At 24.3% G+C, this 19,261-nt stretch overlaps 1 protein-coding gene across 1 annotated transcript in view; it reads left to right on the top strand.

The window, feature by feature from the left end:
* The window catches only part of LOC122858311, a 78,554-nt gene that overhangs the window by 52,255 nt on the left and 7,038 nt on the right, over positions 1-19,261 (top strand). The window contains exons 3-9 of the mRNA XM_044161125.1: positions 1,302-1,447; positions 3,113-4,236; positions 6,224-6,318; positions 6,892-7,016; positions 13,749-13,917; positions 14,286-14,440; positions 17,716-17,826. Coding sequence (XP_044017060.1) covers positions 1,384-1,447; positions 3,113-4,236; positions 6,224-6,318; positions 6,892-7,016; positions 13,749-13,917; positions 14,286-14,440; positions 17,716-17,816 — 1,833 coding nt within the window. The 5' untranslated portion in view covers positions 1,302-1,383 and the 3' untranslated portion in view covers positions 17,817-17,826. The remainder of the gene's footprint in view (positions 1-1,301; positions 1,448-3,112; positions 4,237-6,223; positions 6,319-6,891; positions 7,017-13,748; positions 13,918-14,285; positions 14,441-17,715; positions 17,827-19,261) is intronic.

Raw genomic sequence — 19,261 nt, 5'->3', positions numbered from 1 at the left:
CAGCTTTTTAAATGTGGCCGCACAATGTGTTGCTGACATAAAACAAATGATATTAAACAGTGAATAACCTTTTTTTAATTTTTTTAATTTTTTTTTTTTTTGAATATTTATTTTTCATGAAGCTTAATCGTGAGATTTTTGAATGGTTTTTAAACATGACATTTGACAATCGGATAAAATGTAATTTACCACATGTACATATTTATTTTTGTCACAACAAAAAACACATTTTATAAATTTATTAATTTGTCAAATATTTATTTTTATTACATATACATTTCAATAGTTATTAATACAATTCAATAATAAAAATTTACATTATCATAATTTGTAAAATTTTATTTTTTTATTTATTAATAACAAAAGCCATTTTACACAACGAATTTTCAATTTGCAGGTAAAACTTTTGAAAAAAAAAAAACCTATAAAACATATTTAACTTTGAAAATTTTGTTCTGGAAATTTTTTGAAAAACTATTGACGTTACACTCAATGAACTTTGTATTTTTTTTTTTTTTTTTACTTTTTATTGTAATATGTTCAAAGAATTCAAAGTATTTCAACTTTAATTCAATAACTAGAAAAATCATCAAGGGACTACATTACTTTTTTTATTTATCTAGTCTAACTATTATTATTTTTCTTTTTAAATTTTATTCGTCGCAATTTTAAAAGTTTTACAAACCAAATCTCATGATAAAATTTGAAATGTTACTTTTAAAATTAACAAAAGAAGTTAAAAAACCAAAAAAAGCAATCAAAAAACTTTTCTATAAAAGTGTATATATACATATAAAATAAAAATAATAAAAATTTCAATTTTCAAAGATATGCCAAGTGAAATAATATTTTACATATAACATTTGACAAAAAAAACTTTTATTTTCTTTAAATTAAAAATGGAAAAAAAAATAAATTAATATTTGTATTGAGAATATAAGAGAGCGAATAACAGCTAATAGAAATAACACATGGAAAAGTTGTTATAAACTTTATTCTCCTGTATGTGAACAAATATATTTACACAGTGTTATTTTCAATTATGCAATATACACGGGAATCTTTATGTGTTAATTAATATATAGCCGCGAAAATGTATGTGTAAACATCGAAGTTTATCGAGAGTATGAAATATATACATCACTTTTAGAATAGTATATATCTTAATCAAGATTTAAATGACTTTTCACCAAGTAAATAAAGTTGTTGCAAAATCATGTACAACTAAAATAAATTAATTAATTTATACATTAACAATCACTGAGTCAATATTAATTATTAAATATTTATCTATGTTACAGGTAATAAAAGATGAATAAACAAAAACAAATAGACATGGTGGTTATACCTGAGGGCTGAGATAACATAATTTAAATTTCTGAGATGCAGCAGTTGAATACATGGGTGATAGCCATTATCGGCATTACACTTACAATCGTTGCCCCGGGTAAGTTAAAAATTCATAAATTAAAAAATAAGACTTACATTAAAAAGTAAATATTTGTGGAAGTGAGAAGCAATATTTTCTTTTTGTTTTTTTTTTTTTTTCGCGCTCAAGAGGTGTCTATTTTTTTTTTAATAATTCCTCAAATAAATGAATTCTCCATAAGAGGCCATGTTAAAAGTTGTCAACTTTAAAAATTAATATAAAAATAACAAGCTTCCAAACAATTACCAAAAAAATACAGAAAATAGATCAGTATTTCAAAAATCTACTGTATAAATTTCAAAACTCTCTAATATCCGGAAAAAAATCATCGAAATTCTTTAAATTAGATTATTATTATTAATTTTAAAAAACCTTTGAAACAAAAAGAGTGAATTTTTGTTTAATTTAAATATTAAACATGACACATTGAAATACAAGCATCAAAAGAAAAAATATATATAAATTTTAAAATATAGTAAAATATTATATTATATTCAAAGTTTTGACTTGTATCACTATATCAAAATACGATCTTGAATGTACATGAATTTACCGAGTTTCTTGTGTGTAGATTCGTGGGTGATGTAGCATCTAGTGACGTTTTAGGGTGAAAGAGCGAAGCTTTCAAGTGACAGTCTGAAAGATAAATTCAACTTTGTAAAATAGGAATAGTTAAACTACATATATGTGTGTGTATTATTGCGCCTTGAGCGACATCCTGTACCACGATCGTCTACACATACCTATATATATACAGATAAATAAATAAAAAGTGTTGAATGAGATTTGAATGTTTTTTTATTTATTTTGTTATTCTATTCATTTTTTTTTTCCTTTTGAAGAAGAATAATATAATATACATACAGAGAGTAGAAAAAAAATAAAATCAATGGAAAATGTGACAAATGGAATTGGCGATACGTCGTAAAAACACGAAAAAATATAAAAATTTTACATTGCAGACGTTTTAGGATTCAAGAAATATTCAAATATACAGTAGAGTAGATATTTTTTGATATTTTTTTACAAGTCAAATGTTCCGTTTTCTTTTTGACATACACCTAACAATTTTATAACATCTTTTTAGTGATTGGTACAGGTAAAAGAATATTTATATATAACAGAAAAAAAAAATACGTTGCATATGATTTGATAGAAAATTGAACTGTCAATCTTTGAAAATTTACCAAGATTTGAAAATAAAAATAAAAAAATATACATTTATGACTCATGTATTTGTTTTACGACTAGATAATGATGAAAATATCGAAAAATTGTGGAGATTAATCTGTGATCATCAACTAAAAGTATATATAGTTTTTTTTTTTTCATCCCTATAATTTTTTTACGAAACGATCCAATCTTTCGATTTTATTGCTGGACTCAATCGAAGCACAACGTTTTCTCGTTCTCGGCCAATTTTTGCTCTCCTTCCAATAAAAACCAAATACTATATATTTTTCTTTACTACGAAAAAAAAACCTTGGCAAGATCAATAGCAAATACTTTAAGTTTTTTTTTTTTTTTCTTTTATTTTTATTGTTTCCATATCTATCGTTGTTTTACGATCAAAAATATATCCAACAAACATTTTTTCATAAATATAAAAATAAGAAGAAAAAAATAAGGCTTAGACTGTTTACATGTATCTCTTTTTAATTTCTTTTTATTTAATTGTTACAGAAATGGAAAAAAAAACTAAAGAAACAACGATGATTATAAAAATAACTAACGAAATAAGAGAAAATAAAATTTTGCTTGCCTCAACAATATCAAGTGCCATACGTTGCAAGGAAAAATTGAATATTAATCTTAAAATATATGACAAAAAAAGAAAACAAATATCAATTGATAAAACAAAAACAACTACTGAATTTAATAAATTTAAAATATGTGAAGAATTAAAAACAAAGAGGATAAAATTATCTAAAACATTTGATAATACTTTGAAACAATTTGCAGAAATATCACAAGAAGCACGTATATTATCTGACAATAATGCTGATACAAAAGTAAGACAACATCGAAGTATAAATAACAATGAATTTCAAGCTACAGAAATTCCTACAAACTCAACAATATCCAATCCTGACAAATTGATAAATACTGAATCAACAAATACAACTATTTTTGATGATACTCAATTAACGTCAAATGATACATCACCAACAAGTCATCAAAATAAATCTGATGAAATGAATAATCAATCATATTCATTAAATTTAACATCAGTTGATGCTAAAAGTGAAAAGTTAATGGCGTCATCAAATATATCAATGATAAATAAATTGACCGAAGAAAAAATTGAAAATAATGAAGAGGCAAGTGTTGATAGTATTGAATCACCTCTTATTATTTCAAATCAACCTTGGCCCTCACGTAGACTTGCTCTAAGCCAAAAAAAAATACATGAAAATATCATAAATGAGGACAAGCTGTCTTATCCCAGAAAGGATCAATCTAAACCTTCAATAAATCTTGTTGACAGTGGAAAACCTAGCAAAATTTTTTATGAAATAAAACCATCATTCAATACAGCCATGAACATTGATGATAATAATGATGATGATGATGATTTTAATAGTAATAATAATAGTGATAATAATGATAATGTTGAAACTCGTCTTCCTATTATTTCTGTAACAAGAAAAAGTTTTATTGCTGGTTTTAAATTACCAAATATGCCAAGTTCATTTGGTAAATTTGGACCGTATTTTATTGATAATGTTGATCATAGAATTATCACTGAAAGAACTGGAAATAGTGTTATTCTTGATTGTCGAATTGGTCTTCTTGGTGATAAAAAGGTACTTGAATTTAATTTAAATATTTGTTTATTTTATTTTCTTTGTTATCTCAATTTATTTATTTATATTTTTTTTTTTTTTTTTTTATAAACATATTACTGTTTCAATGATTATACTTAAAATTTTATTTTATTTTTATTCTATCAAGTTGGCTGATGTTAAAGCTATTTTAAAAAATCATTAAATTTTATTATTTCTTGCTTGACTTGGCTCATGTTTCTATACTTTTTCTTAACATACGTTTTTTACTTTTTTTCTGTACAAAATTGCAAAAAACATACTGCTTACTATTGTTGAAAGTACCAAAAAATAATAAAAAAAAAAAAAAATGTAAAATGTAACCTTGTTCTTTTGGTCTAAACCAAGTCACTGACGGGTTTCTTTAACCTCGTTCAGTATATAGTTATGTTTTTTTTTTTTTTTTTTCTCATAGATAAAATAAAATAAAAAAAAAGGGTAGAGGAGGGCACAGAGGGCAAAAGAGAAAATGCACGTATCAGATGCTTTAAATTCCCGTGAGATTCGTATTTTCTAGAATACGAAATGTGAAACTGATGGAAGAAGGATGTGAGAAGCGAGACTAGAGAATGAAAACAAGTATTTTCAACTGTGTCAGAGCTTTTCATTTCTCGAATATATATATATTTATATCGATGTCTCACTGGCTATTATTTCTTTTTCACTTTATTTTCAATGCTTTCTTCTCTGATTTTACAACAGTCCTCGTATTCTTACAATATATCTTAACTTAATTTGCATGAGTACGTGAGAGTGGCTCCCTGTAGTTGTATAAACTTAAATAAATTGCAACAACGTTTAAATTCCATTCGTTATTTTCATCAACTAATTAACGTATACAATGTCAACTTTCAAGTTTCATAAAAAAATATTAATATTTTATAAATATTTATAAGACGAATTTATATATTATTTTTTAACTCAATATATATTCTAATGAGTTTTAAAATTTTTTTAATTATATTTATTAAATTTGCATTAAAATAAAATCATTGATAAAAAAAAATATATATCAAAGTTTTATTTATCCAATAGTTCATCGACAGCAGTGCTCCATAAATATAGTTTTTATAAAATTGACAGTGAAAAAAAAAAAAAAAATTAACGAATAAATAAAAAATAAAAAAAAGTTTATTCGTTAAGTCAACTTTTGGATGCATGATTTATATATATGACTGCAGTGTTGAATTTTTTAAGTGGCACTGCAATCTGGTCCTTCAATTTTAGAATTAAAAATTTATAAAAATAAATTTATACATAAAAAAAAGAGGTTAAAATAACGAAAGATAAAGTGAGAAAATATGAAAAATAAGTAGGAAAAAAAAAATATAAAAAAATTGACTTGATAGAAGAGGCGGAAGGAGGATAAAGAGTAAAGTTGAATTTGCTCATACATCTTTAATACCCATTTTGCTATGAGAATTCCTTGATTTCTCATCTCTATAAATCCCGTATCGCTCGTCCAACTTTACGAGATATATATTTTTTTTTTTTATACCCATAGAATTCACTGGCATGCCAAACTACGTGGCAGTCAGGAGGATTTTAACCCCGTTTGTTTTTATTGGCGTGTACTCGGCAACTTCCATAAATATTCTTAAATATATATATATTTTAAAAAAACAGTAAATTCGCAAACGATGCAAAAAATAGATTAAACAGTACAACTCACATTGTCTAAAATGTACAACATTCCATGATTGAAAAAACAAAAAAAAAACATAATAAAAATAAAAAACTTGTGCGTTAAAATTGTCGTATTAAATTGACAAAAATAAAACATAAACAAAGTGTAAATAATTAAATTATAAGTAACTTAATTATAACATTTACTGTTCATTGAATTTCTGTCAATATTTTTAATTTTCAATTTTTTTATATTTGTTGTTTCACTAAATACTTTGTTCATAATTTTTTATATTTTTAGTATGTATGTATTTTATTTTATTTTTTTTATTTCTTGTTTTAGGTGACCTGGTTACAACATGACAAAGACTCAATCCGACTACTCACAGTCGGAAATGTACAGTACAGTGCGGATGAACGGATCAGTTTGAAATTTCAGTATGTTACATTTTTTATCCATCATACCAAAGCAAGTAAATAAAAACCCTTACCAATATTGTTAGGATCAAAATGACAATTTTAAAAAATATAATAACATAAAATACACGGTTTTATTATGGATAAAAAAATAAATAATAAATAAATAAATATTGAAAAAAAAAAAACAAAAAAATAGTAAGGATAAAACTAGCAATTTCAACACAATAGAAATATAAATCAATTTTTATCAAATAATATGTCCCAACGAAAAGATAAGTTATTTTTTCTTTTTTAAATATAAAAAAATTTAAAAAAAATAGAAAATGATGTATATAGATGAGAAAATCATGAGGGCTTAGGGTGATAAATATATGTGGGTTTAACATGTCCCTTAGAAAAATCAAGCTGGGTTTAAGAAAATGTATATCATAACTTTGTGGTGGAGGGTTGCAGTGTAGTTACTCAAATAGATGTACAAGGGATTTCATGTTGTGATAGGTTAGGACAATATTCACAATATAGTATATTACTGTGTACACTTTATGTGTTATATTATAATCTTGTTGTTGTTTCATACAATTGTAATTCTAGATATCCTGACAACTGGAGATTGCAAATCACCTATGCAACACTACGTGATACTGGACTTTACAAGTGTCAAGTTGAGATTGATCCAACACGTTCACTTGTCAAACATTATAATGTTGTCATTACAGGTATGGCTTTATAATTATTTTTTTTTCATATCAAAGTATAAATCAATTTTTAAACTATTCAATAATTATCATTAAAATGAATTAACAATTGGGAGATTAAATTTTTTTTTGTCTTGGATCTTTTTTTTTTTAATTAGAGAACAGGTAATAATAGAATTATTATTTATTTTTATTTTTTTGGTAAGATCAATACGACGTTACAGTCTGTTGAAAATTAATTTAAAGATATTTTTATTTCACATGAAAATGTCTGACTAAATATATACCTATTCTACTGAAATGTATTTTTTAATTTTAAAATTTTTTTATTTAAATAATACCAAGATGATTTTAAATTATTTAAATTAAAAAATATTTTATTTTTTTGGCTGACTAAATAGGGACATGATCTACTGTGATAATTTTTAAACTGTTTTTTTTTTCTTTTTCTTTTTTAATTTTTTTAAATCTTGAAAAAATGAGTTTTGAGTGATAATTTTTTTTACCCTGTAGTCTATTTAATTCTGCGTGTTTTTTTTTTCTCATAAAATTATGATAATACCTTTTTTTGAATTACAAATATATATTGCAGTTTTGTAATTGCAAAAAAAAATTAATCTGCAATTATGTTTTAATTTGTAACATTATGTATATATTCAAAATTAATTATTATTATTTATGATAATTATGAGTAATTAGTTAAAAACGTTGAAAAGTCGTGATTTGTTTAATTTCCATGCTTTATAATTACTTGCATAAATGTCACTCCAAAACAACCCTTTAAAAAAAAAACTATTAAAAACTTAAAGTTATTAATGTTATTCGAGAAAATCAATTTAAGATTTTATTAAATTTTACTGGTACTATTTTCATGAAAATCATGGAAACCTTTTTACTTGTTTTTTTTTTTTGACTATATTTTTACAACTTGTAAGAATCATCATAAAATGTAATTCTATCGATGAACACTTTGAATAACACTTTATCAAAAGTACAATGTGATTCTTGTCAAGATGAAACATTGTCTCACAATTTACTTTTGAAAATACCACTTAATATATTTTTATGATATTTTCTTGAACGTATTTTTGTGCCGAATTGAAGATCATTCTAAATGTTCTGGCAATTTCATCCCTAAAATAATCGGATTTCAAACAGATTGGAATTGAGGTAAAAATAAAAGATAAAAGATAAAAAAAAAAAAAAACTTGAGGATGATTTGGACCATCCAAGTTTACTCGGAGCCACAATTGACGACAATGAACCAAGACTTGCCAAACGATTGAAATAGAAAAAAAAAAAAAAAGGGCAAACGATAAAGAGAAATAAAAAAATAAAAAAAAAAAACAAAAATAAACTTAAAGACAATTGGAAGTAATAGTATATTTGTCCTCTACGCGTACATTTATAATTATCGTCTTGGTTTCGCCAATTCAGCTGTAAATTGAAGGTGAAGGAAATGAAAAAAAAAAAAACATTCACATTTCAGCAAAAGAGCTACTTTCATGCTATTCAGTAATCCGATCACCAAGACTTGAAAAGAAACTTGGTATAAAGAAATAAGGCTATATAAAAAAATAAAAAATAAATATAAATATATACGCTGGCAAAAGAATAAAGTATTATCAAATGATAAAAAAAATAAAAAGAGAGAAAGAAAATCTTGAATACTCCATGTGTCATACATTTTTCTCAATTCACAAAAAAAAAATGAAATAAATAAAATAAACCCCCAAGCCTGCGCAGTTTTACAATGGATTTACTTTGTTGGTGTTGAAAGGTCCCTGCAAAATCGATCAATGCTTTTGATAAACTTGTCAAAAAAAGTTCAGCGAATATATAAAAACCAATAACTCTTTTATTGTGTCTTTTTTTTTTATGATTATTCAGTTTTCATAATAATAAAAATAACTTGTATAAAAAATAAAAATAAGATGAATATTGGATCTGACATGATTGACATGACACTGTAAGTTTGTAAAGAAAATTTATAATTTATTTAGTATTTAATAATGCATAATGTGCTTTTCAACATCATCATAATATTGTCAAATCAACCATAATATTACAACGAGATTATATCTCATCTGTAAATAAAGAAAAGTGGTGTCATTGGAACTTTGTCAGGCGTTTGTATCAGTTATCTATTTTTCTATCTAACTTTTTTACTCTTGACAATAATTCAAAATGCAAATAGCAAAAGCTCTATCTAATTTGAAATTTTCTCTCTCATCATTTTCTCTTTTACTTAAACTCGAGTTTTACATCCATCGTACGTGATTCACGTTGAGTGTTACTGTCTAGATATGAGCTGAAAGTGTATATAAGAGAAAACTAAAATCTGTTCGTGCATCGTTGAAGATACGAGAATATTCGTCGTGCAAGCATCGGTAAGCATGATAGTTGAGGACACTCGATTTGTTCGACATATATATACCTCTATCAGATAAATTGTTACAAGGTTTGTTATGAAATTCTCCAACACACAAAAACGTACCAACATTATATCAATTTATTTAAATGCTTAAATGTCTTTTAGCCTCGTAGAAAACATTAGTTTTATTACGATCAAAATATGGAATATTTTTTTAATTAAATTTTAAAATTAATATGAGGCTTGAAAAGTGCATTTTTATTTTTTAAATAATCAATTTTAAATATTATACAAGTTTCGAAATAATCATCATCATATTTACAAATGGAAAAATTTTTTTTCTTTATTTTAATAATTTAATAAGTATATAATTATTGAATTTAATTATTTTTTTTTTTTTTAGCTATTAAAAAATTAAATGCTATGTGGAATTTATATAAATTAAATTTTTAAATGGAAAAAAAAAAAATATAATTTATATTTTCAAAGTTTTATTTATTTTTTGTTATTCTAAGATTTTTATGTATTTTATTTTTTCATCAGTTTATGATAGCTAATATCCTGTATAATGGAAATTTGTTATCGATAAACTGTCATTTTATTCTGATTGAATTCTTATTGAATATCAAACGATAAAGAACCCTCATATATTTTCAAAGAATAAAAATTAAATATCATTATGATTAAATTTACAAAAGAAAATTAATTTCATTTCTTTTTTTTTTTTTTTATAATTTATTTTGATTTGTTTATAAAATGAAATATAGATAAATAAATAAATCGTAAATTCCTTGACATTTACTAATTAAACTTTTCACTGAATTTACGAATCTAATTTGATTTGAATTATCTCGGTTTATAAAAGACAAAATTTATTTATTCATTTTACAATTTCTTATATATAATACTGGAGCTATTTGTTCAACTTGGTAATTAGTTTAAAATTTTTATTAAACACAAAAGTTGGGGATAGTTGATGTATATATACATTTAGAAATTACAACATCACATCTAGGCCAATTTTTTTTTCTCGCTTTTTCAAGAGTCGATATAGTAGCTTTTCAAAGTGTCTTGTCTGTTTTATTGTTCTTTCTTTATTTACCATGACTACTACTGGACAAGACACTAGCTATTGTTAGCTTTTAAAAAATAAGTAAACTACTTTGATGATGTTACTGAAGTTACACTTGGCAACTTGATTTTTATTAAAATCTATCCAATAAATACAAACTTTAACCAGAAAGTTTGTCAACGTGGATATACACAATTGCAATTTCATGAAATTTTGAAATTTCACACAATTTATCTTTTTGCTTTTATCCAATGACAACATAATACTTGAATAAATAATTAATCACTCTATGATAATTAATCATTTTTTATTTATCCTTGTGGTCTACAAAAAATAAAATGAAAAAAAAACCTTTTTCATATAATATTTATTTAAAATATTTTAAACTCACAGCCAAGTTTTAAAACTTTTCAATTTTCTTTATGAAATTACTTGCATTATATAGTGAATAATAATACTATAGTGAATAAGATATTTAAAAGATTGAAGGTATTTTTTTAAAAAAAAAAAAAAACATTTGCTGAAATGTTTATTTTTGAAAAGCATAAAATATTTTCCAGGTTTTGTCTTGAGTAAGACTTTTTATTTTATGAAAATTGAATGAATTTAAATAATACATTTTTTGAATATGATAAAAGAATAATAATAAAAAATAGTACAGTGATCAAAAAGGTTTGTTATTATTGAAGCCATTATAAGGGTACTGTGTTGATAAATAAAAAAGTTTTTAAAATTAAGTTCGAACAATGTTGAAAAATAGTGAGATAAAAGTTGAACAATGTATGACAAAATATAGACCTTCGATATATATGTATATAAAAATAAGTCTATGTATATTTTGATGTTGAAAAACACAAAGAAAATTCTTGAGAGGATTTAAAGGTGATAGAAATACTCCTAGCAGAATCAAAGTCGGCTAAAAGTTTTGTTCGATGAATTGACAACGGACTTTGTCAAACAATTCTCGTGTGCATTATGATGAGAGACTTAAAAAGTTCTAGTTTTTCCTTTTTTTATATTTATTTTTTTTTACAATCATTATATTCATTTTTATAAAAATATATAAATTTTTTAATTTTTGGTTAAGTTATTTTTAATATATATAATTTTTTTTGTCATGATAAATTAATTTATTTTCAATTGAAAAATAAAAAATATTTTAAGCTGTGATAATTTAAATTTTTTCATCATTATTAATACTCTCTTTCTGTCTCTACTGACGTTGTGAAAATAACAAAAAAAAAAAAAAGGCAAAGGACAAAATATATATGTATAAAAATATAAGAAGAATGAAAAGTTCATTGTGGAAAACTAAGCGTCACCAGTCATGGCACTTGGACAAATTGAAAATTATTTATTTAAAGGAAAATCCTTTTGTTTTTGCATTAGCATGAAAAACTACAGATGATATAAAAAATAAATGAAACGAAAAAGAGAATTAATAAAAAAAAAAAAAAACAAAATAAAAATAAGAGATAACAATGTTAAAGCGATATTGAGTTTGTTTCATTTTTAAACTTTAGTCAAATGTAAATGAAACTTTTTTTTTTTTTAACGATAATGAAAATTTGATTTAAAACTACCTTCTTTTTTTCATTTAATCTTCATATCGACTGTAATAAATGTGATTAAAAACGCCGTTATTTAATGAAGTAAAGACTCAAGTTTCAATAGAAACAAAGCAATATTTCCAGTAATAAAAATATTTAATAAAATTTGAAAAAAAAAGTGAAATTAATTTAGTAAAAATGATAGCGTTAGATATGGTACATAAAACTTTTTAACCTGAATAAAGTTTTTCAATATTAAATTGGATATGGTGAATCATGTTGATTAGAGCTTGACAAAGTTTCTGATCGATTGCTATAGCAAGAAATTTTGATGCATCAAATATGTGTTTGCAATTACAAGAGATGACATATCGACAAGAGCAAGATGCTTCGGAACATTAATCTTTCTCTACCTTCTTCATCGGCTTTCAGATAAAACTACCAGTAAAACGAGGAAAATTTAATAGTCATTACAGACAATTTTATTAACACATATATTTTTTTTTATTCACAATCATACATTAGTTAATTATTGTTATTATACTTGAGATTAATCGCGTGCAGAAAATATTAAATTATTCAAAAGCAAACGTATGCAGCAAACTTTTTGACATGCAAAAAAAAAATTCAAAACAAAACAACCATTATTTATTATTTAAAAAAATATCTTTAAATGGTAACAAATTATAGAACATGAAATTTAATTATGTATAATAAAAAAAAAAAATACAACAAACATGATACACATCGTTGATAAATTATTAAAGTAATTATTTTTATTTATTTTTTTTTCAAGAGTTAATTAATTCAACAGATATAAAAAAGCTTTCTGTCAATTTGAAAAGTGAAATATATAAACAATGAAAAAGACAAGATAATAAAAATGAAAAAAGTTAAGTAAATTCTTGGACAGAAAAAAGAGTTAAAAACAAACATAAAAAATTATCAGTGGAGTGAGAAATAAATAAAAAAGTAAAAATAAAAGGTCTTTTGTTATTATTTTTTTTTTTCGTTTGTTTCGAGAGACGTGAAGTAGTCCCAAGGCAAGGGCAAAAAAATAGCCATTGGATTTTTAGACCCAGTGACATTGTCGCGGTGTGCATACACAGCTGGTCGAATGAAGAAATAAAAAAAAAAAAAAGTGAATAAACATGATAAGCAAAAATTGCAGTAGAGTACAAAAGCCAACACGATGAAATTTACATAATGGTTTTCCTTGAGAATTGCAACTTGCAAGAGGATCTGAATCTTAATTGCGGTTTTTCAATGTTAAAAATTATTCTATCAGTAGAAATAACTAAATTTTTTATTTTTTTTTCTATTTATATGCACGTAGTCACATGTATTTATCATTCTCTTCTGCAACTGATTAATTTTTATTTTAAACTTTTTATACCAGCGTCTACACAGGACATAACAAAGTGGAAAATTATGTTTTTTTTTTTTTTTTATTTTGTTTTGTTATCTCTTGAAACTATTTATTATGAAATAAAGATTAATGCTTGGGGTAGAAATTTGCAATAATACAGCTTGCATAATACAAACGTCATATGGACTTTGGAGATTATATTTAATAATAAATTATAAGATGACCATTCTGTTTGTTGGTTTATTATGTTTGTTTTTTTTTTTTTTTTTCGTCTATTTTTCTTTTTCAAGTACACAAAAGGATGACTTATTATGGTTAAATTTTTTAGAGCTAGTAATAAGCTAATTTATATATAAATTTTTTAAATTATAATTTTTATTTTTTACAGCACCTGTATTGAAAATAACTGATGATTCAGGAAGAGGAATATCTGGTGAAAGACACCTTAAAGCTGGAAGTACTCTTCGTTTAAAATGCGAGGGTAGAGATGTGTTGGAAAAACTTAACGAATCGTTACTTTGGACAAGGGGAGACGAGACACTCACTTCCGATGTCAGGTTAGCTCAATATAATTTAATTTTTTTAATTTTATTCTCAATAAAAAAATATATAATTTGATTATTTTCTATTTTAAATAATGTCTGACTAATATATTATATTTCTACTTGAAAAAAAAAAAAATATGTCAATTTTAATATATTTTTTTTTCATATTTAATTATATAATAATTACCAATAATTTTTTTATTCTTTTTATTCCTATTTTAAATAATTTGTGATTATATTATTTTTACTTGAAATAAAATGACATGCCGTCATTCAAAAGTATTGACTTTTAAAATTTTTTTAACCTCGTCATTGAATAATTAAATTTAAATATATAGTGAAATATTAAACATAATGAATTTTAATTTATTGATTTTCAGTGAAAATAGAACAATTGAAATTGAAGGTAACAAGGAGATACCAATTATAATAAGTACATTAGTAGTTGAAAAAGCAACATCAAGACATGCAGGAAATTACAGTTGTACAGTACCGGAGAGAGCAAAGACTACTATTGCTGTTCATGTATTAAATGGTAAGTACACTAAATATCATTTATTAATTTAATTTGAATAGATTTTATTTAAACAATTAATAACATTCAAACTGTATTTCAACAATTGGCATGTTGAAAGCTTTTAAGATTTCATAGAAAATTCAAGTTATCATTGTTCCTTTTACAGTTGAATTTTGTTATTGAGGTGGTGTTTTGCATTTAACAAGACTGTTTATACCAACAAACTTTATAGATATATAGAATCTTTGTTTAAGATTCAAAATTGATAAACACTATAACAAGTTATTCACGATATTTTCATATTCCAAACTCAACAAACTTGATATTACACAAACAAATTTATCAAAATTGAAATATTTTGAATGTCTGTATGTATTTATTCAACTAGTTTTACAAAATAGACAAATTGTACTGATTTGATTACTGTGTACTTTGTTCAATCATATTCAATGACAAAAAAAACTTTTGAAAAATCAGTAATATTGCTTCAAATAGTCAAGACAAATTCAATGAGAAATTCAATGAGTAAGTTTGTAGTTTTAGTTTGAAAATTCATCGATATTATATGATATTTTCGTGGACAGTTGATTTTTAACTTTATATAAACTTTTCATAAAAGTTTTTTTTATATAATTTTATATTTCTAAATTTGATTGGTAAGAGGTTTTTTTTTTTTCTTTTGAATGATAAAATTTTTAATATAATTTACAATCTACTAAAAATTAAATCTTAATAATTATATTTAAAAATTTAAAAAACTTTATCTTTTAAAATTATTATCATGCAATTACGATGCAACTCAGATCTGGCTAATTCAATGTTCTCTATTTACGTAAAGAGATAAGCTAAATAAAATTGAAGATAAGATAATGGTAGTTGTTCACTACGACAACCAAGAAAAAAATAAAAAAATATAATTGAAAGAATAAAAAGTGAAAGAAAATTAGTTTATATATACTTGAAGAATACAGAAAAGACAAGAACTAATTGGTCTGCTTAAATTGTGTGGTAAGAGAATAAAGAAAAAGAAAAAAAGAAGAAGAGTATGATTTGAAATTTTGAAATAGCAATTTAGTGGACGAAACATTTGCATGACTTGACTTGATTAGTTTTCATATATAGACTACGCTATTCTAATTGGCTTTAAAACTACATATATATTTATTATAAAATGTACATACGTATGAAAATGTAGAGTCTTAATTTAGTTTTCATTTTGATGGTTTGGTTTCTCTGCAATATTCATCTGACTTGACCATTTCAAATTGAGTTGGGTCAGATGGCTCTTGACCAAAATGAAAAATTATAGTATTTTTTTTTTTTTTTTTTTTTTGAACAAGTCTACTAGCACTTTCTTGCTCGACCTAGTTTTTTGAATATTTATTTTTTTTTATTTTATCATTCTTGGTCAAGTTTTATTTTTACTGATGAAGCAAAAATTCCACCAATTTTCTCAACTGTTTTTAGTATATAGAATTTTTCTTCATCCAAGTGGGGAAAAAAAGTAATAAAAAAAATAATTGAAATTGTTGAAAAAATTTCAATTATATATTTTTAAAAGTGGTTAAAATAATTTAACTCAATTATTTATTTTTTTTGAGAAGTTGATAGATCAGAGATTGTATATCACAAGTACGAATTACATGAAATCAATACAACCGGTGTTATATACATCAAAGAATAAAAAAAAAATATTTTTCAATCTTGACAGTTAAATCGTTTGAAGGATATAAATCAGTCTGATGAAGTGCAAAGATCCCGGTTGCAGGTTACTTGGATTGGCACGTTTCTCAAAGATCGTATGAAAATAAAATAAAAAAAAAACAGTCGAAATATAAAGAAATGACGTCGAAAGAAAATAGAGGTTTATATTGAGTGAATTTTCTCTCATTGAAAAATGTATTTCCTGCATTGCACACACACGCACGTGGTTTAAAATTGAAAATTCAATAAAAGCGTTAAATAAATGTCCAGATTAAAAAATAACTGTCAAATAATCGTGCCGATAAAAATAAACTTTCAAATATTTATTGACGTTTATTTTTACTTTTTTTTTTCAAACTAGTACACGTGTGGCCCTGAATATTTTCCTGAAATATTTATGAAGACTTATTCATTGGTAACATATCTGAAATGATGATTATTATTATTGTCATTATTTAAAAATAATAATAAATATATATTTAAGAATGGATGTTAAGATTGATGAATTCCACTCGATTAGACCAGTGTTATATATATTGTACAAATTTCACATGGAATTTTCAAGTGAAAATGGCAATTTAATACATATATTGTATTTAGTAAATTTTTTTTGTTTTCATCCAAGAACATTGGCGAAATTGAGCGAAATTGGAATTTTATTGGATTTTATCTAGCAAGTTATAGTGTCTGCTTATTTTTACTTGGCAGTTGGTACTCAATGACAGCCGTATTGTCTATTTAATTTAAAATAAAACACACACACACACATGTTTTCTTTATTTCTTTGTATTTTTCCAAGTATTTTTCCAACAATTGCATGTGTGTTGGATACAATTTGATCATGTTATCAAGTAAATTGAAACACTAAAAGATCAATACATATAAGCACATTTAAGTTAAATCTAATAACTTATGTTGTCAATTGAAAAATAAAAAATTATACCAGCACTGTCTGACGAACAATAGATTAACTTATATGTTTAAAAAACAATTTTCTTTGTTAGATATAAGTTAAAAATTTTGTTAGCTTTTTGCATGTTTTTGTTATTTAAATTTGGCTATGTTAGTTTATTTTTATGTTTGGCTTTTTTTGCCAAAGTATATCGAGACAAATGTATGCAATCTATTTTACCAATATAGTATAACATTTATTGAGTTTGAGTGTAGAATGATGCAGAAAAGGTAGAGTTAAAAAAAGGAACAATGAAAGCATTACATAAACGTCTAGTGTTTCAAATGTGCCCGAGGAAAGTTTCCGGTAAAACGAATGGAAATACCCTTCCTACAGACTTTACTATTGTTCACTATGTAACACACATTATATACACACACACACACACACATTTACATACCCGACGCGCTCAATTTGCCAAATTGACCAAATGTCGACGATACGATCACTTCAGGATATCACTAGTGCCATCTATATCACTGCAAAAAATAGCCACAATTTTCATTTTATTTTTATGACTATTATATATTATAAAAAATAAAATTTTTCATCTCAATCTATATATGTATTTTTTATATATATTATGAGAATTAGGTATAAAATTATTCAAGCGTAATTTATTATCTGTTTATGACAGGCGAGCTTCCAGCTGCTGTGCATCATGGAAATGGAGTTTCTAATGCAATGCTCAATCTCTGGTTAATTCACTTAACTATAAGCTACGGATTTTTCAGATGACAATGCTAAGGTAATATTTTTTTATTATAATTATATATATAAATTTTATTTTTCGTTTAATTTTAATTCAATTTATTCTATAACAAATGACAGTTTAAATAAAAAAAAATAAGTTTAAATAAATTTAAAAATATACACCACCAAGAATCGAAACTTAATTTTTTATTATTTTTTTTTTTTTACTTTATCAAATTTTTTTATTCTTATATTTGATCATCTAATCCGAGTTTTCGATGAGTTTTTTAGCCAAACGTTCTCGTACTCATCGACTTATAAAAAGCTTGTGTAAAAGTTCTTCATGGTAACGTGACGGTCTTTGTATTTTTTTTTTCTTTGAAACAAAGAAAATTAAAAAAAAAAAGGATAAACTTTTTTCAGAGTATTACTAAGGAACAAAAGTTACATCAACCTCTCTGAGCAGATTTAGGGAAAAAAAAAAAAAAAAGTCCAGTAATCGTTTAAACCAGTTATTTTTACGATATCTTACTTGTACAATATATATCAACTCGTCGAATAATTATTTATTTACAAGTTTAACGATTACTTGTGTGATGCAAACCACAAGTATTTCAAGTATCCATAAACTCATTGACAGTATGAAACAAACTAATAAAAATTAAAACAAATGATGTAAATTTTGTGCGTTAAATTAACAAAAGCCATATGGTCGTAAGAGATTTTTTAGCATTAAATAATATTGGCTTATTTTGAGCGTACAACATTGACATGTGGTCATTTGAGTATGTGTAGATATCGACAGCTTGTTATCTGAACCGACAAAACATAGTAACAACATTTACGATTCGTGGTTGTAGTGCTTATCGAACAGATTTTCACGGTTCTACAATATTACAAAGATAATTTCGATTGTACAACCACTCAGTTAAATCCTCTCAGCTTGTAATAATGTACTTTATTATGTATGACAATGGATATTCAAATCGGAAACTACAGCTCATTTATATATGTGCAGTGGATATATACAAAATCAAAATGTCAGTATATTTTCTCGTATCATTTGAAAATGATGCAGAGACAGTTCATGCTATTGCCAAAGTTTTCATTATCAAATTTCATAAATCATATAATAACCGAGTATGTTATGTAGTGTCATAAACAAAATGGAGGAAAAAAATTTGAAGGACCTATCCCACATTTGGTCAACCACTGAATCTAGGTTATTTATTTTTCATTTCAACAAAATCCATAACCATATATAAACCAATGAATTCCTTTTTCATTCAGTAAATCATTTGTTTTATTATTATTATTTTTTTTATTTGTATAAATTTCTTGGTTTTTGTTTGCATTCAATCAACCCAGTTTATGTATGGAGTGTATATATTGACTTTTTGATATTTACAAAAATTGATTTTATTTATATATTGAAACAATCCATTGTTTATGCTGTTGTTATTTTTTTTTTTTTGCATACGCATTTTTAT

The sequence above is a fragment of the Aphidius gifuensis genome, linkage group LG5, assembly GCF_014905175.1.
Source record: "Aphidius gifuensis isolate YNYX2018 linkage group LG5, ASM1490517v1, whole genome shotgun sequence".
Lineage (NCBI taxonomy): Eukaryota > Metazoa > Arthropoda > Insecta > Hymenoptera > Braconidae > Aphidius > Aphidius gifuensis.
The sequence above is the reverse complement of the archived record's forward strand: the minus strand, read 5'-3'. Positions and strand labels throughout refer to the sequence as shown.